The 26224-nt window shown below is 41.9% G+C and overlaps 1 protein-coding gene and 1 long non-coding RNA gene across 2 annotated transcripts in view; both read left to right on the top strand.

Moving 5' to 3' along the window:
• LOC144603032 (uncharacterized) overlaps nucleotides 1-26224 on the top strand; it is a 161215-nt gene that overhangs the window by 45564 nt on the left and 89427 nt on the right. The gene's annotated exons all lie outside the window — the stretch shown is intronic.
• Nucleotides 19408-24518, top strand: thnsl1 (threonine synthase like 1). Its single transcript, XM_078416129.1, has one exon. The coding sequence runs from the start codon at nucleotides 19451-19453 to the stop codon at nucleotides 21545-21547; it is 2097 nt and encodes a 698-aa protein (XP_078272255.1). The 5' UTR covers nucleotides 19408-19450; the 3' UTR covers nucleotides 21548-24518.

Here is a 26224-nt window from a genome sequence, read left to right as displayed (position 1 = left end):
TCATCCTGGCAAAAGTTCTGACTGTCTACCCTAACTGTGCCTCTCATCATTTTATATACTTCTATCAAGTCTCCCCCCAACCGCTGACGTTCCAGAGAAAACAATCCAACTCTACACAACCACTCCCTGTAGCTGAAACGTTCTAATCCAGACAGCATTGCGGTAAACCACCTCTGCACCCTCTCCATAGCTCCACATCTGTCCTGCAGTGTGGCGACCAGAACTGCATGCAATGCTCCAAATGTGGCCTAACCAAAGTCCTACTTGGTTGCATCATCACTTTCTGACCCTCATATTCAATGCCCCTAGCAATGAACGCAAGCATACCATGCGCCTTAACCACCCTATCTATCTGTGCTGCCACCTTCAGTGTGTTGTGAATTAGACTCCAAGACCCCTCTGCACATCAATGTTGTTAAGATTCTTGCCATTAACTATGTCCTTACATTCAACCTCCCAAAGTCCATCATCTCACACTTGCTCGGGTTAAACTCTGCTATTTCTTTGCCTACTTTTGCAGCTGATTTACATCTCACTGCATCTTCTGACTGCATTCCTCACTGTCTGCAACTCCTCCAACTTTGGTGTCATCAGCACAATTACTCACTAATCCGTCTACATTTATGTCTAGGTCATTTACATATTATCACAAACAGCAGAAGTCCCAGCACAGATCCCTGCGGAATTCCACTGCTCACAAACCTCCAGCCAGAATATTTACCTCTTCTATGAATAAGCCAATCTAAATCCATATGACCATGTCATTGTGAATCCCGCATATCTTAATCTTCTGGATCTGCCTACCTGGAGGGACCTTGTCAAAAGCCTTACTAAAATTCATGTATACAACCACTGTCCTACTTTCATCAATTTCCTTCGTCATTTCCTCGAAAAACTCAATCAAGTTAGTGCGACACGACTTTCTGCGTACAAAGCTGTGCTGGCTATTCCTAATTAGCTCATTCTCTTCCAAATGTGAGTGAATCTTATCTCAAGGAATTCGCTCCAATTGTTCCCTCACCACAGATATGGGCTCAATTGTCTATAGTTCCCTGGATTCTCTCTACTTCCTATCTTAAACAAAGGAACAATATTGGCTACTCTCCAGTCCTCTGGAATCTCAGCTGTGGCTAAAGAAGAAACAAAGATCCAAGTCAAGGCTCCCACAATCTCCTCTCTTACTTACCTCAATAACCTGGGACAGTTCCCATCATGTGTTAAATCGGAGAAACCTCCACAGTTCCAGATGAAAGTATGTGGAGTTTAGACAATAGACCATAGACAATGGACAATAAACAATAGGTGCAGGAGTAGGCCATTCAGCCCTTCGAGCCAGCACCGCCATTCAATGCGATCATGGCTGATCACTCTCAATCAGTACCCCGTTCCTGCCTTCTCCCCATACCCCCTCACTCCGCTATCCTTAAGAGCTCTATCCAGCTCTCTCTTGAAAGCATCCAACGAACTGGCCTCCACTGCCTTCTGAGGCAGAGAATTCCACACCTTCACCACTCTCTGACTGAAAAAGTTCTTCCTCATCTCCGTTCTAAATGGCCTACCCCTTATTCTTAAACTGTGGCCCCTTGTTCTGGACTCCCCCAACATTGGGAACATGTTTCCTGCCTCTAATGTATCCAATCCCCTAATTATCTTATATGTTTCAATAAGATCCCCCCTCATCCTTCTAAATTCCAGTGTATACAAGCCTAATTACTCCAGCCTTGCCTAATTGCTCCAGCCTTGCCTTAGCAAGGTCTTTCATAAAATCCCACATGATAGGCTTGCCTGGAAAGTTAAATCACATGGAAACCAAGATGAGCTAGCCAACTGAATTCAAAATTGGTTTTGAGGAAGGAGTCAAAAGGATAGTTGTGGGAGGCTGTTGAAGTGAAGTGCCTCGGGGATCGTTGCTGGGTCCACTGTTATAATGGAGAGTGAGGAAGGATATAGCAGGATTTACATGAGTTGGCAATGAGGGCTAAGGAATGGCAAATAGCAACTTTCAAAAGATATGGACAAATATAATGGGTGGGGTGGGTTTAGAACGATATGGGCCAAATACAGGCAAATAGGACAAGCCCAGAATACCAACTTGTCGGCATGGATAGGTTCATCTGAAGTATATGTTTTTGCGTGCTCCATACCTTTATGAATCAAGTGAAATATTTAAGAAGCCACAGAGATTTTTACATCATAATGTAATCATTATTTATATATTCCAATCTGAATTACCAGATATCTAAGGTAAAAAAATTGCATTAAAATGTAATTGTATTCATTTCTGCTCTGATTTGGTCATTGTAATAATTGGTGAGAAAAATTTGAATACACTAGCACATACTGTACAAAGATTGTAGAATTAAACTACCACTAGAGGGCACTGCTGCATGGTAACTTCAACCAGGTAGCAAGAATAGAGTCATACAGCATGGAAACAGGCCCTTCGATCCAACTCGTCCATACCGACCAAGATGTCCCATCTACCATTGTCCCACCTGCCTGTGTTTGGCCTATATTCGTCTGAACCTTTATTATCCATGTACCTTTCCAAATTTCTTTAAAATGTCATTATAGTACCTGTCTCAACAACTCCTTTGGTGGCTCGTTCGATGTACCAACCACCCTCTGTGTGAAAAAATTGCTCCTCGGTTCCCTATTAAATCTTTCCCCTCTCACCTTAAACTTATGTCCTTTGGTTCTTGATTCCTCTACTCAGGGTACAGGACTCTGTGCATTCATCCTATATTCCCCTCATGATATTATACACCTATATAAGATCAACCTTTAAACCCCTGTTCTCCAAGAAATAAAGTTATATGTTGCCCAACCTCTCCATCTAGCTCAGACCCTCAAATCCTGGCAACATCCTCGTAAATCGTGTCTGCACCCTTTCCAGCTTAACAACATGATTCATATATAAGGGTAACCGAGACTGAACACACTACTCCAAATGCAGCCTCACTAGGTCTTGTGTAACTGTAACATAACATCCCAGCTTCTGTACTCAAAACCCTGACTGTAGAAGGCCAATGTACCAAAATCCTTCTTGACCACCCTATCTATCTTTTGATGCCACCTTCGGGGAACTATATACCTGCACTCCTAGATCCCTCTGCTTTACAAGGGCAACTCCCCAGGGCACTGCAATTCACTGTGAAGGTCCTGTCCTGCTTTGACTTACCAAAATGTAACAGTTTGACATTCCCAAGTGGAGGGTGAACAGCCAGAGGTCGATGTGCATTTTGGCACAAATGACGTAGGTAGAAAAAAGGATGAGGTCCTACAAAATGTTTTTCAGAAGTTAGGAAAAGCTTAAAAACAGCGCTTCCAGGGTAGTGATCTCCGGATTACTCCTTGTGCCACGTGCTAGTGAAAATGGGAACAGGAAGATAGGACAAATGAATGTGTGGCTGAGGAGTTGGTGCAAGTGGCAGGGATTCAGGTTTATGGACCATAGGGCAAGTACAAGAGGGATGGGTCTGAAGAGGAACTGATATCCTGGCAGACGGGTTTGCTAGTGCTGCAAAGTTGGATCAAGTGCATCTCTGGAGGAGTTTTGGGAAATGAGCATAAGAAAGAATACAGGAAGGAAAAAGGGGGGCAGGAGATAGCTCTGGCAGATAATATTAAGGGAAATCCAAAGTAATTTTATAAGTATATTAATGGAAAGGGGGTGACTAGAGAGAGAATGAGGACCCTGAGAAACCATAGCAGTTATCTCAGTGTGGAGCCGAAGGATTCTCAATGGGTATTTCTCCCCTCTGTTTACTGTGGAGGAAGATGTGAAGACTAGGGAGATTGGGACAGTTAATGGGGATAGTCATTATTGCAGTCAAGGTGTTGCTGAGTATCTTAGTGTGGATGAAGGTGGATAAATGTCCCAGGCCAGTCAGATATATCTGAGGACACTGCCGGAAGCTAGAGAAGAAATTGCAGGCGCCCTGGCTGAGATATACGAATGATCATTAGGTACAGTTGAGGTGCCGGAAGACTGAAGGGTGGCTAATGCTGTGCCTCTATTTATAAAGGGTTGCAAGGAAAAGCCTGTGAACTATGGATCAGTGAGCCTAATGTCTGTGGTAGGCAAGTTATTGGAGAGTATTCTGAGGGATAAGATATATATGCATTTGGATAGACAAGGGCTGATTAGGGATAGTCAATGCAGGAAAGAACTGCAGACAGACGCAACATGCTGGAGTAACTCAGCGGGACAGGCGGCATTTCTGGAGAGAAGGAATGGGTGTCGTTTCAGGTCGAGACCCTTCTTCAGACTGTTTAGTTTTGTACATGGGAGATCATGTCTCACAAACCCGATTGAGTTTTTTGAGGAAGTAATTAAAAATGGTTGTTGATGGGTTAGACGTAGACATTGTCTATATAGATTTCAGCAAGGCATTGTATAAGGTTCCGCATGGTAGGCTGCTCTGGAAGGTTAGATTGCATGGGATCCAGGGGGGAGCTAGCCTATTGGATAGAGATTTGGCTTCATAGAAGGAAGCAGAGGGTGATGGTGGAAGGTTGATTTTAGGACTGGAGGTCTGTGACTAATGACAGGTAGCCAAGATGGTTATCAAAAATGGCAGCAGGATCTTGATCAGTTGGGCAGGTGGACTGAGAAATTGTTAATGGAGTTTAAAAGAGCGATGTGTTGCATTTTTGGGAAGCCATATGTCCATCCCAAACCATTTTCCTGGCAGTAAACTATTGCTTGGGAAAGGTGTATAGGCAATGGCATTAATTTCTACCGGTGAATTTGGGAGTTTGATTATAAAAGAATCCAGGTAGGTCAGAAAGGGCAAAGTGAAAAAAGGTGAAGAAATGTGTAATTTGAGTGACAGGATCATAGGAGGGAGAGGATAAAGACAGAGTATGGATCGGGCATATGTTGAAGACCAGTGGTACACAGGTTTTGCTTTGACACAAATATTGCAGATGGGGAGCCCCATTGCCTGCATTTCTGATGAAAATGAATTGGAAGCAAGAAAGCCAGCGGCCAATTATAGAATGGATGGAATAACATCACCACTCCATACTCTGTCAGATTGATACTGCACATGATTCATATTGCACAAACTTGTAAGTTTGAAACATAGTATCTTATGTTAAAAGTATGTTGCATTATATCATTCAACACACAACCATATCTGGTTAATAAATACCATTTCCTATTTCATATCAAATGTTTAATCATCCAATTGAACAAAATGATCAATAATTAGCTTACCCTTTGCTAACCAAACTTGTTGTTGTGTTTTATTACTGTTACAGTGATGATCTATCACATCACTATTATTACTAGTATAACTATCTTGCCGTAGAGTAGAGGCACAAGCAATGTTTTTCATGCAGCTATTTGCAAACATGTAAGATGGATTGTCCTGGGAAAAATGTATGATCATATTTGAAAAAGTTTGGAGGGAGCGGATAATTAACTTTATCCAACTCTTAAACTTTTCTATGCTTTTATTTGGAATTGAAAACATGTCAGTATTTTGATGTACAATTCTCTGGAGCTGTATGTGTTTGTTTGTAGGAATATGTCATATACACATCCTGTTATCTAGACAGGACTGCAACCTCTCTCAACTCTTTAACAGTTCAAGAAATGTTATTTTTGGTTTCACTTCCACTGTAATGTTGCTTATTATGCCTGTGGATAAGTTTCATTGCCTTATTATTTGTAAGCTAGATATTCTGCTAATTAATCAAATCAGGAATAGAAGATTCAAATTTGGGGATTACATAATAGTTTGGGATAATAATTGGGATCAATTTATTAATCACAGGGTCCTTAATGGTTCATTCTTTCAGAGCTATAAATTTTGAAATCTGTTTTAATTGACAGATTTGATTTGTCCTAGTTTGGAACAAATGGGGATGCTGGGGTTTGCATCCTTTCTTCACCATCACTTCCTTGCTCTGCAGGTCCATATGCTGGAGGCTATGAGTTCTTTTCAGTGTTCATACCAATTTTCCTTTGAGCTTGCTGTGAGAAAGATAGTGCTTCATAAGTTCACAACATCGAAAAAGCACCTCAGAACCAATTAAGTTATTTTGTAGGTTTCATTATGGAAATTATTAAATTACTTCTGCATGGCAATAGGATGTGAACAGATAACCTGCAGACATAAGGAACTGCTGATGTTAGAATCTTAAACAAGACACAAACCAGAATTAAAGGAAATTAGACAATAGACAATAGGTGCAGGAGTAGGCCAATCGGCCCTTCGAGCCATTCAATGTGATCATGGCTGATCATTCTCAATCAGTACCCCGTTCCTGCCTTCTCCCCATACCCCCTGACTCCGCTATCCTTAAGAGCTCTATCTAGCTCTCTCTTGAATGCATTCAGAGAATTGGCCTCCACTGCCTTCTGAGGCAGAGAATTCCACAGATTCACAACTCTCTGACTGAAAAGGTTTTTCCTCATCTCCGTTCTAAATGGCCTACCCCTTATTCTTAAACTGTGGCCCATGGTTCTGGACTCCCCCAACATTGGGAACATGTTTCCTGCCTCTAACGTGTCCAACCCCTTAATAATCTTATGCATTTCAATAAGATCCCCTCTCATCCTTCTAAATTCCAGTGTATACAAGCCTAGTCGCTCCAGTCTTTCAACATATGACAGTCCTGCCATTCCGGGAATTAACCTAGTAAACCTACGCTGCACGGCCTCAATAGCAAGAATATCCTTCCTCAAATTTGGAGACCAAAACTGCACAAAGTACTCCAGGTGCGGTCTCACTAGAGCCCTGTACAACTGCAGAAGGACCTCTTTGCTCCTATACTCAACTCCTCTTGTTATGAAGGCCAACATTCCTTTGGCTTTCTTCGAGCCTGCACCGCCATTCAATATGATCATGGCTGATCATCCAGCTCAGTAACCTGTACCTGCCTTCTCTCCATACCCCCTGATCCCTTTAGCCACAAGGGCCACATCTAACTCCCTCTTAAATATAGCCAATGAACTGGCCTCAACTACCTTCTGTGGCAGAGAATTCCACAGACTCACCACTCTCTGTGTGAAGAAATGTTTTCTCATCTCGGTCCTAAAAGACTTCCCCATATCCTTAAGCTGTGACCCCTGGTTCTGGACTCCAACATCGGGAACAATCTTCCCGCATCTAGCCTCTCCAACCCCTTAAGAATTCTATATGTTTCTATAAGATCCCCTCTCAGTCTTCTAAATTCCAGCGAGTACAAGCCTAGTCTATCCAGTCTTTCTTCATATGAAAGTCCCGCCATCCCAGGGATCAATCTGGTGAACCTTCTCTGTACTCCCTCTAAGGCTAGAACGTCTTTCCTCAGATTAGGAGACCAAAACTGCACACAATACTCCAGGTGCGGTCTCACCAATGCCTTGTACAACTGCAGTAGAACCTCCCTGCTCCTAAACTCAAATCCTCTTGCTCTGAATGCCAACATACCATTCGCTTTCTTCACTGCCTGCTGCACCTGCACGCTTGCTTTCAATGACTGGTGCACCATGACACCCAGGTCACGTTGCATCTCCCCTTCTCCTAATCGGTCACCATTCAGGTAATACTCTGCTTTCCTGTTCTTGCTGCCAAAGTGGATAACCTCACATTTATCCACATTATATTGCATCTGCCATGCATTTGCCCACACGACTAATCTATCCAAGTCACTCTGTAGCCTCCTAGCATCCTCCTCGCAGCTAACACTGCCACCCAGCTTCGTGTCATCCGCAAACATAGAGATGTTGCATTCAATTCCCTCGTCCAAATCATTAATATACACTGTAAATAACTGGGGTCCCAGCACTGAGCCTTGCGGTACCCCACTAGTCACTGCCTGCCATTCCGAAAAGGACCCGTTTATTCCTACTCTTTGCTTCCTGTCCGCCAACCAATTTTCTATCCACCTCAACACTGAACCCTCAATACCGTGTGCTTTAAGTTTGTACACCAATCTCCTATGTGGGACCTTGTCGAAGGCCTTCTGAAAGTCCAGATACAACACATCGACTGGTTCTCCCTTATCCACTCGACTAGTTACATCCTCGAAAAATTCTATAAGATTCGTCAGACATGATTTGCCTTTTGTAAATCCATGCTGACTTTGTTCGATGATTTCACCACTTGCCAAATGTGATGCTATCACATCTTTAATAACTGACTCTAGCATTTTCCCCACTACCGATGTTAGGCTAACTGGTCTATAATTCCCCGTTTTCTCTCTCCCTCCCTTTTTAAAAAGTGGGGTTACATTAGCTACCCTCCAGTCCTCAGGAACTACTCCAGAAACTAAAGAGTTTTGAAAAATTATCACTAATGCATCCACTATTTCTGAGGCTACTTCCTTAAGCACTCTGGGATGCAGCCTATCTGGCCCTGGGGATTTATCTGCCTTTAATCCATTTAATTTACCTAACACCACTTCCCGACTAACCTGGATTTCCCTCAGTTCCTCCACCTCATTAGACCCCCGGTCCCCCGCTATTTCCAGCAGACTGTTTATGTCTTCCTTAGTGAAGACAGAACCAAAGTATTTGTTCAATTGGTCTGCCATCTCCTTGTTCTCTATGACCAATTCACCTGTTTCCGACATTTGTCTTAACTAATCTTTTTCTCTTCACATATCTATAAAAGCTTTTGCAGTCAGTTCTATAAAAGCTTTTGCAGTCAGTATCTATAAAAGCTTTTGCAGTCAGTGCATGCTTCCTTTCAGTGACTAATGCAATAGGACACCCAGATCTCGTTGTACGTCCCTTTTTCCTAACTTGACACCATTTAGATAATAATCTGCCTTCCTATTCTTACCACCAAAGTGGATAACCTCACACTTATCCACATTAAACTGCATCTGCCATGCATCTGCCCACTCACACAACCTGTCCAAGTCACCCTGCAACCTCATAGCATCTTCCTCACAGTTCACACTGCCAGCCAGCTTTGTATCATCTGCAAATTTGCTAATGGTACTTTTAATTCCTTCATCCAAGTCATTGATATATATTGTAAATAGCTGTGGTCCCAGCACCGAGCCTTGCGGTACCCCACTAGTCACTGACTGCCATTCTGAAAGGGACCCATTTATCCCCACGCTTTGCTTTCTGTCTGCCAACCAATTTTCTATCCATGTCAGTACCCTACCTCCAATACCATGTGCTCTAATTTTGCCCACTAATCTATGTGGAACCTTGTCGAAGGCTTTCTGAAAGTCAAGGTACACCACATCCACCGGCTCTCCCCAGTCAATTTTCCTAGTTACATCCTCAAAGAATTCCAGAAGATTAGTCAAGCATGATTTCCCCTTCGTAAATCCATGCTGACTCAGAACGATCCTGTTACTACTATCCAAATGCTCCGCAATTTTGTCTCTTATAATTGACTCCAGCATCTTCCCCACCACTGATGTAAGACTAACTGTTTTATAATTTCCCGTTTTCTCTCTCCCTCCTTTCTTAAAAAGTCGGACAACATTGGCTACCCTCCAATCCACGGGAACTGATCCTGAATCTGTAGAACATTGGAAAATGATCACCATTGCGTCCATAATTTTTAGCGCCACCTCCTTAAGTTATCTGGTATGCAGACCATCAGGCCCTGGGGATTTATCAGCCTTCAGTCCCATCAGTCTACCCAACACCATTTCCTGCCTAATGTGGATTTCCTTCAGTTCCTCCGTCACCCTAAGATCTCTGGCCACTAGAACATCTGGGAGATTGCTTGTATCTTCCTTAATGAAGACAGATCAAAAGTACCGGTTCAATTCGTCTGCCATTTCCTTGTTCCCCATAATAAATTCTCCTGCTTCTGTCTTCAAGGGACCCACATTTGCCTTGACTATTTTTTTCCACTTTACATTCCTAAAAAAGCTTTTACTATCCTCCTTTATATTATTGGCTAGTTTACCCTCGTACCTCATCTTTTCTCCCCGTATTGCCTTCTTCGTCATCTTCTGTTGCTCTTTAAAAGAGTCCCAATCCTCTGGCTTCCTACTCTTCTTTGCTTTGTTGTACTTCTTCTCTTTTATTTTTATGCTGTCCTTGACTTCCCTTGTCAGCCAAGGGTGCCTCTTACTCCCCTTAGAATCTTTCCTCCTCTTTGGGATAAATTGATCCTGCAACTTCTGCATTATTCCCAGGAATACCTACCATTGCTGTTCCACCGTCTTCCCTGCTAGGGCCTCCTTCCAGTCAGTTCTGGCCAGCTCCTGCCTCATGCCTCTGTAATCCCCTTTGCCAATTTTAGCTCCTGATTCAACTTGCACCCTATGTCGAGGCTACTGTTTGGAGGCCTGTAGATAACTCCCATTAGGGTCTTTTTACCCTTACAATTCCTCATTTCTATCCATACTGATTCTACATCTCCTGATTCTATGTCACCCCTTGCAAGGGAGTGAATATCATTCCTCACCAACAGAGCGATCCCACCCCCTCTACCCACCTGTCTGTCTTTTCTATATGTTGTGTACCCCTGAATATTCAGTTCCCAGCCCTGGTCCTCTTGTAGCCATGTCTCAGTGATTCCCACAACATGAAACGTTCCAAATTTCCTTAGCCTTCTGAGAAACGAGGCATTGGTGTGCTTTCTTGGCTGTGGTGTCAATGTGCAGGACCAGTGCAAATTGTGGGGGATGTTTAATTATCTATTCAATTATTACAATGCACTGTTGTGAATAAGTCAGTAATTAACTATTGCCATCAAATCAACTTCTCATTAATTGATACTGCCAACTGCCCTGTAATTATTAGCCACTACTCAGTAGTTAATAAATACCTGCTAAATACATGCAGCACAACAGTTAGAATCAATAAATCAATAATTGTGCTAATCATTCAAAAGTCATAGAGTCATACAGCACAGAAACAGAGACCAACTCATTCATGCTGACCAAGATCCATTTTAATTTTCCTGTATTTCGTGCACAATCCTCTCTCCATTATGTGTCCAAATGTCTTTTAAATGCTGTTATAGTACCTGCCTCAACTCCTTTGGCAGCTCGTTTCATCATCTGTGTGAAAAGGTTGTCCCTCAGGTTCCTATTAAATCTTTCTCCTCTCGCCTTCAGCCTCTGCCTTCGAGTTCTTGATTCCCTTACCTTGGGATAATGACTCTGTGCATTCACTCTATCTCTTCTGCTCGCGATTTAAAAAAGCTCTTTTCAGGTCACCTTTTAATGGACCTAAATTATGTTGGCATTTTCAGAAAATGTCCCATGATAACAAGATGCCCCTGAACTACAGTTTCCGAGCAAGATTACACAAAGCTTCTCAGTTATTCCTGAATCATATTTTTTTGTTGATACTGATCTCTCCATTTATCTTTTTCGTAATTCTGTGGCCAATCCAAACCACAACTTTATAAATGAGTTTTAAGAAGTAATTCTGATTTTAAACTGAAACATCAGTGTGATGTATAAAAAAAATTCAATCTGGCAATGACTGTATGCCAGCATTTTATATAAAAGGTTTATATTTAAAAAACACAGAACAAACTGAAGTTCGAGATAAAAAATAATTGTGAGCCACTTAAGGTAGTGCAAGGTATTCAAAATAATCTAATGCAGCGATAGTTAAATAGACTATTAAATGAGTCATGGGTTCATTTAATTCCAAAGCAGTTAAAAAATATTTTTGAGCCCAAGGATCAGGTCGTGTGGGGGTTTTCATGAGTGATTGCCAGACAGTATCATCCAGGAGGTGAAGTTTGAGCAGTTTGTCACTGAAATCGAAGATTTGCTGCCTCAGAATCATTCCTGCATATTTTAATGTAATGGAGTTGAAGGATGCAGTCAATTTTCATTTCTCAGTTTTTAGGTCAACAGTAGGTTGAAGTTTAAATTTAAGTTTATTATTATTGTCAAATGAGAAGCTTTGTTTTACATGCCATCCAATCAAATCAGATAATACTGTACATAAATATTATCAAGTCCAACTCACTTACGATAGTAGAGCAAAGGGTAAGAAAGGGCAGAGTGCAGAAAAGAGTTCTCAGCATTGTAGCACATGCCTATTGTAGCACGAAGATAGACACAAAAAGCTGGAGTATCTCAGCGGGCCAGGCAGCATCTCTGGAGAGAAGGAATGGGTGACATTGCGAGTCGAGATCTTTCTTCAGTTACTCCAGCTTTTTGTGTCTATCTTCGGTTTAAGCTAGCATCTGCAGTTCCTTCCTACACATTTTGTCTATTGTAGCACATCAGTTCCACAAACAGTCCAATGTCTGCATTGGGGTCGAAGTAACAGATGGTGTTGGAATCTTAATTGCTATAAATTTGCATAAGGCAAATTTGTAGTCTTGCTCTTCCTGAAATATGAACTATGAATAGTTGTTGAGTCTTAAGATATTGTTTTTTTTCATTATGCCATATTGTTTCTATAACCCTTTATTCGTTTTTAATGTTTCATTGGTGGCAATTGTAACTTTGAAAATGAAACCTATAGCATTGACTAGTTTGAGGCACGGTGGTGCAGCGGTAGAGTTGCTGCCTTACTGCGAATGCAGCCCCGGAGGCCCGGGTTCGATCCCGACTATGGGTGCTGGCTGTATGGAGTTTGCACGTTCTCCCTGTGACCTGCGTGGGTTTTCTACGAGATCTTCGGTTTCCTCCCACACTCCAAAGATGTGCAGGTTTGTAGGTTAATTGGCTTGGTAAATGTTTAAAAAAAATTGTCTCGTGTATGTGTAGGATAGTGTGATTGTGCGGGGATCGCTCGTAGGCACGGACCCGATGGGCCAAAGGGTCTGTTTCCGCGCTGTAACTCTAAACTAAACTAAACCCAAGTAAGAATGCTAGCTGTACATGATGAGTGAAAATGGCCCTATAATTTTACAGCGCGTTTTCATGTCCTCAGAACTCCCAAGATGCTTTAAATGGATTTAAATGCTTTTAAGTATGATTTCCTCAGCAGCTTATCTCCATAACAACCATGACCGCAACCCATCAGAGATATTCCCCTTCCCCACTCTCTCGGCAACTTAATATTATCTTTCGTGGGAATCAATGAATCGTAATGCATGTAAGCCAATACTAGCCACACTAACAAAATGGTGATCCTTTAGAGAGCTCGGAAGAAGGCTGCAAAGCAGTACCTCAAGGGTGATAATCTCCGGTTTGCTTCCAGTTCCTCGTGCTGGTGAGGGCAGGAAAAGGGAGATAGGGGACCTCAATGTATGGCTGAGGAGCTGGTGCAGGGAGCAGGGATTTAGATTCTTAAACCACTGGGATCTGTTTTGGGGTAAGGGTGAATTGTACAAAAGGGACGGGTTGCACCTCAACAGGCGGGGGACCAGCATTCTGGCAGGCAGGTTTGCCACTGCTACGCAGGTGGGTTTAAACTAAATAGTGGGTGGGGGGGGGGGGGGGGGGGGGGAGACAAATGGGATAGACAAGGATGGAGTTAAAAGGAAAGAGAGTATAGGAAAAGTTAAGAAAGACCCCAGAATTTATGGGACAGAATTAAAACTCACGAAGGGATTGGAGAGTATGGCCAAGTGAAATAGGAATCGATGTGAAAGGTGAGGTGAGTAATGGATTAAAAGTATTATATATGAATGCGCAAAGTATATGAAGTAAAGCGGATGAGCTTGAGGCTCAGTTACAGATTAGTAGATATGACATTGTGGGATTACAGAAACATGGCTGCAGTAGGATCGGGACTGGGAACTGAATATTCAGAGTTATACATACTATAGAAAGGACAGGCAGGTGGGTAGAGGAGGTGGGGTAGCTCTGTTGGTGAGGGATGAAATTCAGTCCCTTGCAATAGACAATAGACAATAGGTGCAGGAGTAGGCCATTCGACCCTTCGAGCCAGCACCACCATTCTATGTGATCATGGCTGATCATTGCGAGGGGTGACATAGCGACTGATGATGTAGGGTCACTGTGGATAGAATTGAGGAATTGTAAGGTAAGAAGACATTAATGGGAGTTATCTACAGACCCCCAAACAGTAGCCTGGATATAGGGTGTAAGTTGCAGCAGGAGTTAAAATTGGCATGTAACAAAGGTAATGCCACTGTGGTGATGGGAGATTTCAATATGCAGGTAGACTGGGAAAATCAGGTTTGTTCTGGACCCCAAGAAAGGGAGTTTGTAGAGAGCCTCCGAGATGGATTCTTAGAGCAGCTTGTACTGGAGCCTACCAGAGAGAAGGCAATTCTGAATTTAGTGTTGTCCAATGAATCAGATTTAATAAGGGAACTCAAGGTAAAGGAACCGCTAGAAGGTAGTGACCATAATATGATTAGTTTTAATCTGCAATTTGAGAGGGACAAGTTTAAATCAGAAGAGTCAGTGTTGCAGTTGAACAAAGGGGACTATGAAGGCATGAGAGAGGAGCTGGCCAAGGTCGATTGGAAAAGGATCCGAGCAGGAATGCCAAGAACAGCAATGGCAGGAATTTCTGGGCATAATCCAGAAGATGCAGGATCACTTCAATCCAAAGAGGAACAAAGATTCTAAGGGGAGCAAGAGGCAATCATGGCTGACAAGGGAAGTTAGGGATGGAATAAAACTAAAAGAAAAGATGTATAACACAGCACAGAGGAGTGGGAAGCCAGAGGATTGGGAAACTTTCAAAGGATAACAGAAGATAACAAAAAGGGCAATACGGGCTGAAAAGATGAAGTACGAGGGGCAGCTGGCCAAGAATATAATGAAGGATAGTAAAAGCTTCTTTAGGTATGTTTAGAGAAAAAACTTAGTGAAGACAAATGTGGGTCCCTTGAAGGCAGAAACAGGTGAAATTATTATGGGGAATAAGGAAATGGCAGAAGAGTTGAACAGCTACTTCGGATCTGTCTTCACTAAGGAAGACACAAAACAATCTCCCAGATGTACCAGAGGACGGAGGGTCGAGGGAGACAGAGGAGCTGAAAGAAATTTGCATCAGGCGAGAAATAATATTGGGTAGACTGATCGGACTGAAGGCTGATAAATCCCCAGGGCCTGATGGCCTGCATCCCAGGGTACTCAAGGAGGTGGCTCTAGAAATCGTGGACGCATTGGTGATCATTTTCCAATGCTCAATAGATTCAGGATCAGTTCCTGTGGATTGGAGGGTAGCTAATGTTATCCAACATTTCAAGAAAGGAGCGAGAGAGAAAAAGGGGAATAATAGACCAGTTAGCCTGACATCGGTGGTGGGGAAGATACTGGAGTCAATTATTAAAGAGGTAATAACAGTGCATTTGGGTAGTAGTAAAAGGATTGGTCTAAGTCAGCATGGATTGATGAAGGAGAAATCCTGCTTGACTAATCTTCTGGAATGTTTTGAGGATGTAACAAGTAAAATGGATGAGGGAGAGCCAGTGGATGTAGTGTATCTGGACTTTCAGAAAGCCTTTGATAAGGTCCCACACAGGAGATTGGTGGGCAAAATTAGAGTACATGTTATTGGGGGCAGGGTATTGACATGGATAGAAAATTGGTTGGCAGACAGGAATAAAAGGGTCCTTTTCAGAATGGCAGTCAGTGGTGAGTGGAGTGCCGCAAGGCCTGAGTCCAGGGGGGCGGCCCTTAGCTGCGAGGATAAAGGGCGGGATTTTAGGCGCGCTCTCTCTCTGGCAGACCCGACTGGTCTAGAGACACCACGAAATAAATCCCTCCCGAAATACCTGGCTCCTCGCCTTTATTTCGGGCTTTTCGACGCGTCACACCATTTAAAACTGAGGTGAGAAAAAAAAAATTCACCCAGAGAGTTGTGAATTTGTGAAATTCTCTGCCACAGAAGGCAGTGGAAGCCAATTCACTGGATGAATTGAAAAGAGAGTTGGATAGAGCTCCCGGGGCTAGTAAAATCAAGGGATATGGGGAGAAGGCAAACACAGGTTACTGATTGTGGATGATCAGCCATGATCACAATGAATGGTGGTGCTGGCTTGAAGGGCCAAATGGCCTCCTCCTGCACCTATTTTCTATGTTTCTATGTTTCCTTCTGTATTACGATAGACCTTGGATATGGACCGAGTGCTGGGCATCTCATTACTCAGCACTTGATCCATAGCCCTCAATGCCTAAGTGATTCAAGTGTTCATCTGGACACCTTACATGATGTGAGTGATCAAGCTTCACTGACTCTCTTAGAGAGTGAATTTACGGCAATTACCATTCAGGGTCTGGGTGAAGAAGATCACCTTCATATCCCTTCTGAATTTCTATCCCCTTACCCTAAATCGTTATACTCTTGTTTTACTACCTCTGATATGGGGAAATGTTTTTTGACGTCTACCCAACCTATAATCATGATTTTATATACTTCAATCATGTTCCCTCTTAAATTCCGGTTTCCCCGGGAGAAAAGATCTTATCTTCTCCAGTATCTTCTTACAACTGAACTGTTCTACCTTAGGCAATCTCCTCTGCATTCTCTCTGGTCCTGTCTCTTGGTGACCAGAACTGCATGCAGTACTTCAGCAAGGTTTTATAAAGTGGAAGCCTAATCTCCCGATATATCTATTCAGTGCCCCAATTAATATAATGAAGGCCAGTATCCTGAATGCTCTCCTAACTACGTTATCTACCTCTGCTGCCAACTTCAAAGATCTATGGATTTAAGGTGCAAGGTATCTGTTCCTCAATTTCCTTATTCACATATATTACAAACTAAAATATTTAATTTGATATGTTAACTTAGTTTCTCTTTCCACAGGAGCTGCGTAATATGCTGTGTGTTTGTAGTATATGTGCACCATCATCTTTGTAAAAATGTTGCCCATTGGCATGCATCTGTATCTTTTATCTCTCATCTTTCCCTTTAGTTTTATCCTCCCCTACCCTGTGGAAAAGAATGCGGCTGTTTATCTTGTATGCGCCTCTCATGATTTTATAAACCTCTATAAGGTCACCCCTCAGCCTCCTGCACCTAAGCATAAAAAGTCTAGCCTATTCACCCTCTCCTTATAACTCAGACCCTCCAGACGCAATAATATACTTGTAAATCATTTTTGCTCACTTTCCAATTAAATGACATCCCTTCCAATAACAGTGTGACCAGAACTCTCATAGTACTTCAAATATGCCTTAACAGCATCGTCATGAGCCCATTCTTGTACTCAGTATCTGACCAGTGAAGGTAATTGTGACAAATGCCTTATTCACATCTACCTGTGTTTCATCTTTCATGGAACAATGTACTGCCCCCCTTCCCAGGGCCATATCATTTATCGCGTCTGTTCTGCCCTGGTTTGTCCTACCGAAACACAACAGCGTGTCCTTGCCCTTTTATTAAACTGCATCTGCCATTCAACGGCCCTTTGGCTCAGTTGATCCAGATCTCATAAAGTGATAAAGCATGGAAATAGGCCCTTCGGCGTAACTTGCCCACACCGGCCAACATGTCCTAGCTATACTAGTCCCACTTGCCTGCGTTTGGTCCATATCCCTCCAAACCTGTCCTATCCATATTCCTGTCGCACTGTTTCTTAAACATTGGGATCATCCCAGCCTCAATTACCTCCTCTGGCAGCTTGTTCCATACACCCACCAACCATCCTTTGTGTGAAAAAGTTACCATTCAGATTCCTATTAAATCTTTTCCCCTTCACCTTTAATCTATGTTCTCTGGTCCTTGATTCCCCTACTTTGGGTAAGAGTCTCTGTGCATCCACCTGATCCACTCCTCTCATGCTTTTATACTTTTCGATGAGATCTCAGTGTAAACTAGATTCTGAACTGTCTACTATACCACCACATTTAGTGCCATCTGCAGACGTACTAACTGTGTCATCTACAGTCTCTGTAGCTGAATTACAAAAGATAGCGGACAAATAGTTTATTTTTAAGTGAGCTTGTTGAGAGGTGAATGGGAAGTACCATAGAACATTTATTTCTGTTCATGTACAGTAGGAGTGCTGAAAGGCTCGTGTGTAACAATTCACCCAAAAATTGTGATTTCAATACTGCACTGAGGGTCAGCCTGGATTGTTCAACTCAAGACCTTGGAGTAGGTTGTACTTGATGGGTGACTGAACCATGTCTGACACATCATATGAACCTGGAAATGAATCCAACTGCACTAATCCCCTGTAGAAAAAACTTATTATTTTATAATTATATAGATGTATTACAGAGGGACCTACCTCACCTCGCTGTTGGTCAGTTTGTTAAAGAAATTTATGTTTGGTGGCTGATGCAAAATGCATGCTCCTTCAGCCACTTGTCACCTGCTGCACTTCTACGCCTGTGCAGTCAGTTCAGACAGATGTGCAAACATTGAGAATAATTAGCAGCCAATGCTCATAATATTCTCAAATTCTCCCACATTTGCCATACGATTGTGTAAAGATCATTTTACAGATTTATGAATTGTATTATTGATGGTAATGCAAAGGATTTTTAACATTGATATATCACTGCAGATTCCTACATTTTCTTTCATTTTGTAATTGCTTTTTCTCAAATGGTTAGTGGAAAATGTGGCTGAATATGCTCTTTGTTACAGGATTCACAGTACACTTTTGCGGTATCCATGCTTTATCAGTTTAATTATGTTTCCAGTAGTTAGCTTTAGATAACACATACTTCCAAAAAAATAGTTGCTGTCTTGTGGATAAAGTACTGCATCGACAACATTGGTCTTGACTTTGTTGATATATGGGTAGTTTAGAACAGGACTGCCAGCAATTATTTAATTTTTAAAATGGAGTCACAGATATTTTCAAATGCCCTTGATCCTATGGACAACATTGGAAGTCAAGTGGTAGCGCTCTCTCTTTCTCAGGTTACTGAGTTTTACATTGGGAAGTGACTTTTAGGTCCTGTGCTAGTTTAGATTGATACAAGAACATGCGTTGTGGGGAAGAAAGGAAAAATAAAAATAACTCCCTTTTCCAAAGCATTGCATTATACTTGTTTAAACCAGCACCTGCAGTTCCTTCATACGTATTATACTTGTTTGCAGGTACTCCCAGCTGATTATATTTTTAAATTATTTTAATGCTTTTTTTAATGTTTCAACTTATTTACTCACTTTTAATAGAATCTTTTTTTTAGGACTTCAGAAATGTTTAATTCTTTTCAGACAGCAGAGCTGGGGTGGGCCTTTGCAAATTATCAAAGCTACAAGGGGCATTTCAGGGAAGCTTGAATTAGTAGGATTGTACAATCCTACAAGAAAATGTAGGATTGTACAATTAAAAATCTGAGGTTGTCTTATCTTGTTAAAAAAATAAAAATAGTAAATGATATGATGAATGTTACATGTGGTACAAATTAGTCTATGTTTTTAATTATTTTATTTGCCTTTGAAGGAAATTAACGATGGTTTATTATTCCAACTGTAATTTCTGCCTTTTTCTCTAGTTTCTGCGTATATGCCCTTGTGTGAAAGATGGTCATGATGTCCCGACTGATTTCTGCAGGTGCACGTTTGCTGAAGCACAGACTGTTTCACAGGAATGTGTGCGGTCAGTCTTTAATTTCAGTCAACTGGAATTGTGTTTTATGTCTAAGGACAAACCCATTTTCTAAACGTCCTATGTCAATGCTGTCCACAGTTTGTTCACTGCTGGATGACAAGAATATTGTTCTTGTGGGGGCTCCATGCGCAGGGATGACAACGGTAGGGATCTTTCTTGGTCAGATGACTGGCCTACCAGTGATAGACATTGATGATCTACTCAAAAGAACCTGGCACATGAGCGTGACTCAGAAGCTGCAGCAGATTGGTGATGAATTATTTTTACAAGATGAAATTCTTCAGAGATTTTCAACAACCAGAAGCATTATTCCTCTTACTGGGTCCAGTCCACTGCATCCCCAGAGTATGTACCACATGAAGAAGAATGGGATTGTTGTTTACCTCGATGTGCCTCTTGAAGAATTACTTGAAAGGCTTGAAAGGATGAAGGTAGACCACATTGTTGGGCTGAGGCCTGGTGTTCCAATGCAAGAAATTCTTCAGAGCAGACAACAATTTTACCATAAATGGTATGATATACGGGTTCTATGTCAGTATGGTGACACAGCAGAAGCAGTTGCTGAGAAAGTTCTTGATGGTTTGAAGAGGCATCAAGGCTCGGAGATATTTATTTCCACAAGAAGTATAGCTAAAAAACCTGTATTGATGAAAGATCCCAACTCCTTCTCCGATGTCATTATTGAAGGCCTGGCTTTTGACGGCGGTCTCTACGTCCCTGCAGACAACTTTCCTGAAATGGTTGCTGGGGAGTGGCAAAGGCTGGTTGAAGCACCTTACACTGAACGGGCCCAGGTCCTTTTGGAAAAGTGTGTACACCCCATTGATGTGCCAGCTATGAACCTGCGAGAGATGGTGACGAGAGCATACGGACACAACTTTGCATGCAGCAACATAGCACCAATCAGACATTTGTCTGGCAATCAGTTTCTTCTTGAATTATTCCATGGGCCCACAGCATCCTTCAAAGATTTTGCTTTGCAGATGTTTCCACAACTATTTGCATATTGCATGTCTCGAACTTGCAATTACCTGATTTTAACAGCTACGTCTGGGGATACAGGATGTGCTGTTCTGGATGGTATCGGCTGCCTCAGTGATAATGACAAACAAAGAATCTCAGTTCTCACATTTTTTCCCGAAGAGGGAATTAGTAATATTCAGAAGGCACAGATGATTAGTTACAAAGATGAAAATGTGAAGACTATAGGTGTCAAGTCTAACTTTGATTTCTGTCAGACAACCATAAAGCAAATATTCACAAATCCCGATTACTTTGGCTTCCTGACAGTTGAATATGGGTCAGCTCTAAGCACTGCAAACTCAATAAACTGGGCTTGTCTGCTGCCACAGGTAATTTATCATGCCTCTGCCTATCTTGATCTTATCAAGCAAGGCGTAATTGCTTTTGGAGATCCAGTTGATGTTTGCATTCCCACAGGAAATTTTGGCAACATAATGGCAGCGGTATATGCAAAATGCATGGGGATTCCAATTCGAAAATTCATATGCGCTTCAAATCAAAATAATGTGCTGACTGATTTCATAAGAACAGGCAAATATGATTTGAGGCATAGAACTGCAACAGCTTCCTTGTCTCCTGGATTAGATATTCTCAGGTCCTCCAACGTCGAGAGATATTTACACCTTGTTGCACGTGGAGATGGGCAGCTGGTGAGGGAGCTGTTTACCCAGTTGGATGAGAGCAACCACTTTCAGGTGCCAAATATTTTGCTGAAGAGAATTCACCGTAGCTTTGTGGCAGATTGGTGTTCGGAGGAGGAGTGCTTGGCTGCAATCTATTCTGTGCATAAGTCCACAGGATACGTTCTGGACCCGCACACAGCTGTGGCAAAAGTTGTAGCAGATCGTCAGCAAGACCGGAGCTGTCCAGTTATTATTGCAGCAACAGCTCATCCTTGCAAGTTTGCAGCTGATGTGTTACGGGCTTTGAGGTTTAAGGAAATCAGTCAGCATCCAGCTGATCAGCTCCAGATGTTGAGTTCCCTAAATTCCCTGCCTTCTGTTCACAAAGCCGTGATGGAGAGAATTGGCAAGATTCACATCCAAAAAAAAGAAGTCTGTCCAGCAGATCCAAGTGTAATTATGGATACTATAGAAAATTTTATTCAACAGAAATTTATGAAAACTATTTAGATAATATGGTCCCCGATTTTCGTTATGACACAAATTTCAAGAATAATTGGTATGTTTTCTGCTTGTATGGTAACAGACTGCTTGTATATTTTCTGTTAGATTTGGAAGCATTGCATGTCCCACCAAGGGATTACTTAGGCCTTGAGCACAAACAAGTTGAATCTTGTTCGCTGATCAAATCGTTGCGATGTTTCGACCTCTATATAAACTTATCTTTGCCATTAACAGATTATATAGGGTAAGTATTTCATCAACAAAGGAAACAGCATTGTATCTGGTCCTGGGAAACAAAGCAGAGAAATTGGAGGGTATCATAGGAGATCACCTACCTAACATTGACCACAACATGATCCAAGACCAGGAAGTATTGAAGGTAAAATCCTCAACCGTGGAAGAGCTAATTTTTTAATAAATATTTAAAAAAGGATCAAGCACAGACAGATTGTAGAGCAAAGTTCTATTGAAGCAATGAAGATACTCGTGGAAGATAGTATTCATAGAAACATAGAAAATAGGTGCAAGAGTGGGCCATTCAGCCCTTCGAGCCAGCACCGCCATTCAATATGAAATGGCTGATCATCCAGAATCAGTACCCCATTCCTGCTTTCTCTCCGTATCCCTTGATTCCATTAGCCCCAAGAGCTATATCCAACTCTCTCTTGAATACATTCAGTGAATTGGCCTCCACTGCCTTCTGTGGGAGAGAATGCCACAGATTTACAACTCTCTGGGTGAAAAAGTCTTTCCTCATCTCAGTCCCAAATGACCTACCCCTTATTCTTAAACAGTGACCCCTGGTTCTGGACTCCCCCAACATCGGGAACATTTATTCCTTCATCAAGCCTGTCCAATCCCTTAATAGTTTTATTTGTTTCTCCATTAGATCCCCTCTCATCCTTCTAAATTCCAGTAAATATAAGCCCAGTCGATCCAGTCTTTCATCATATGTCAGTCCCGCTATCCCGGGAATTAACCTGGTGAACCTATGCTGTGCTCCCTCAATAGCAAGAATGTCCTTCCTCAAACTAGGAGACCAAAACTGCACACAATACTCCAGGTGTGGTCTCACCAGGGCCCTGTAAAACTGCAGTAGGACCTCCGTGGGGGGAAGTACATAATTCCAAGAAAATGATGACACAAGGTGGTGAAGAAAGTGTTTGGCACACTTGTCCTTATGGGTCAGGATATTCACTTGTGAGTTGGGAGTCCCTGTTACAGCTGTGCAATGCATTGGTAAGACCACATTGGAATATTATATACAATTCTAGTCATCCTGCTACTTAAACGATGTAATTAAACTAGAACGGGTATCAAAAAAATGTACAGGGATGTTAATATTGGCAAAATAATCATATAACATAAGGAAGAATACATTTTATGATGTGAGTGTTCAGAATATACTGCCTGGGATTGTTGTGCAGGGAATTTAATTGTAACATTCCAGAAGAAGCCAGATATGTTTTGGAAGGAAAGCATTTGTGGGGTTTGATGAGAGGACAGGAGAGCAGAATGAGCTGCGTTGCTTTTAGGTAGAACTGATGCAGATTTGATGGGCTTAACGTCTTCCTTCCTGCTCTACCCATTCTGTAATCCTCAGTGTGATGTGAAAGCATATCATCAAGGCCACCAGTTCTGATAAACTTAGCAGTACTTGCATTAAGTTTGGGGTGGACTGACATATTCTGAGATTTAATGTGAGTTTTTGCTCCTTTATTAATTCAAGCTCTCTGAGTAGACGTGTTCTTTCATTTGCAAAAGTTATTGTTTTGCTGCCATAAACAAAACAGCTGGAGAACTGGAACTTGGACAGCAGCTGATTTAGAACATGCTTAAGCTAACAAAGTTTTTAGTCTGAGAAAGGGTCTCAACCTGAAACAGTACCTATCCATGTTCTCCAGAGATGCTGCCTGACCTGCTGAGTTACTCCAGTACTTTGTGTCCTTTGTGTATTAACCAGCATCTGCAGTTCTTTGTTTCTAAACTTTTAACCCCATGAGGGTAGAAGATTATATTACCAGTCAGCTCTTTTATATTCACTCCTAATACTAGCTCAACTAAAACTGTATTCTCATTAAGAAAGTAATTTGGTGATTTTGTTTTTAATAATGTTTCTACTCTCATTGATAAGTTGTGTTTGGCGAATCCATTTCCAATTACACTTGTGAGAGGCATTAACCGCCTACTAAATGCTGGGTCTTTAAATATTCAGATTGAAATATCTCAAAGGATTTCACCAACATTTGATAACTCGTAATATGGTGGTTGTCAGCAGAATGAATAGTTATACACGACAGCAATCTTAATGCCATCCTGGATTTAGACAATTTTGTGAATTATATCTCTTTCAAGTGGTGGTGTAAATGGTAGATATGCTTCTTTCAGTGTAAACTGTAATTAGAACCACTCTTCCAAAAATAACAAATTTCTGAAACAGAACTTCTTATTAGAAAAAATGACTTTCTCGTTCGAAAGAATAGGTTACTAATATGTAGTTGCGAATGAAATCAATGAAACTTGAAATACTGCACGGGACCATATTGTTGATGTCAAGATAATGCATTGTCTGTGGAAGTAAATTGACTTGAATTCTGGGTATGTGGGGATAGATAAATATTCAAAGCAGGCATAGCCAGACCACTGTTAGAGCATGTAGGAGCCATTTATGCTTAATTCAGTTATTGTCATTGTGTTACGGCTATGTTTTAATATTTCTAGTTTATGTCTTTTTTGCCTGCTTGTGGGTGTGACTTAATGCGTAATGGGGAGTGTCTAGATGGGAGGTGGCTAGCGTGGCACAGAGGTTGTGGGTCAGTTTAGACTCGGAGGATGGTGAGCATACAGTTCTTTACCACGCGCTCGTACCATACGCTCGCACCGGTTATATTTGTAAGAACCATACGGTAATAACTGCAAGAATTTCTAGATATTGTTTGAAGAAGAAACAGTTGATAAAGTACGGAAACTGATGAATTACTCTATGATTTGTGCTACTTTAATAAAACCAATTAATGAAGAAAAGAAGTTTGGAAGATTCGTTTTGTCATATCAGGGTGCGACGTGTGCGTGAGCTATAACTACATTTCATCCCCGAGAAGTAATGGCTATCGAAGTGGGATTTCGAGATGGTATAGAAACTGCCATTACAGAGCATATTACAAATTTGGAGGCAAGTCAGCCTGCGGCATCAATATGTCCGAGAGCAATCCAAAACTTTCTCTCTTATAACTGGTTTAATGGCAAAGGAAATCCGCTGAAGAGTAAGAAATGACGAAAATCTGAAGAAAGGTCTCGACCCGAAACGTCGCCCATTCCTTCTCTCCAGAGATGCTGCCTGTCCCGCTGAGTTACTCCAGCATTTTGTATCTACCTTCGATTTAAACCAGCATCAGCAGTTCTTTCCTGCAACAAAAATATGAAAACGAATATATCATATAACCTCTCTACCATTCTATCCACTTGCGTTGCCACTTCCAGGGAGTTATGGACTTGGTCCCCAAGATCCCTCTGTGCATCAATGCTGTTAAGGGCCATGCCATTAACTCTATATTTTCATCTTGCATTCAAGCTCCCAAGGTGTTGCTCAGATTAAACTCCAAATGACATTTCTTCGCCCATTTCTGTAGCTGCTCTATATCCCGCTGTATACCTTGACAGCCTTCCTCACAGTCCGCGACCCAGCAATCTTGGTGTCATCTGCAAACTTACTCATCAACCCGTCTACGTTTACATCCAAGTCGTTAATATAAATCACAACTAGCAGAGGACCCACGTATACCCCTGTGGATCTCCACTGCTCATAGACCTCCAACCTGAATATTGTCTTCCACCACAACCTTCTGTTTTCTATCAGTAAGCCAGCTCTGAACCCATATGACAAAATCATGGCTAATCGCATGCATCTTAATGTTCTGGCATAGAAATTGGGATAGAAGCATACAGTGTGGAAATAGGCCCTTCAGCCCAACTTGCCCAAACTGACCAACATGTCCATCTCCATTTGCCCCATATCCCACTGAACCTGCCCTATCCATGGAGCTGTTTGAATATTTCTTAAACATTGAGATAGTACCTTATAATACCTTTAGACGTTACGATTGTACAGGCATGTGAATTTTCCGTGTTTCCGTGGATTTCCGCGTTTTTTAAATCCATTTTCCGCACTTTTGCATGATTTCCGCGTTTTTCACTTTGCCAAAATTGCGTTTACCAACGGAGAAATCGGATCGAAAAAAAGAAAGAGAAAAAAAACGATATATAGCAGCGTTTCTCAACTGGGGTTCCCCGGAACACTAGGTTTCCGCTAGAGGTTGCTAGGGTTCCGCGAGAAATAGCCGCTAGTTATTGAAATCCTCACAAATTTACGAGAGCACACTTGAAATCCCCCCGCCCTGGAAGTCTCCCCGAAAATGTGGCACCTAGGCTGGGCAAGGCAGCTAATCTCGACCTTATTGGTACTTCCACGGCCGATTGGTGGGTTGAATTTGCCACCTGTGTCCGAAGCTCTGGAACTCCAGCCCAGCTGGAGCCAGCACATCTATCCCTGTAGCCGACTTCCTTGGCCGGCTGGATAAACCAGCAAAGCTCTGGAACCAAGAGTGCCAGAAAATCAGTGGTGGAAGTGTAATGAGTAAATATTAAATTTAAGTGCAAGATTATATAACTAAATTAATTAAAATA

This window comes from Rhinoraja longicauda, chromosome 2, assembly GCF_053455715.1.
Source record: "Rhinoraja longicauda isolate Sanriku21f chromosome 2, sRhiLon1.1, whole genome shotgun sequence".
In the NCBI taxonomy this organism is placed as follows: domain Eukaryota; kingdom Metazoa; phylum Chordata; class Chondrichthyes; order Rajiformes; family Arhynchobatidae; genus Rhinoraja; species Rhinoraja longicauda.
This window is presented reverse-complemented; position numbering and strand designations above follow the sequence as displayed.

Excerpts from the sequence above, each read along its gene's own strand:
- thnsl1 (XM_078416129.1), top strand. The coding sequence starts at position 19,451 with ATGTCAATGCTGTCCACAGTTTGTTCACTGCTGGATGACAAGAATATT.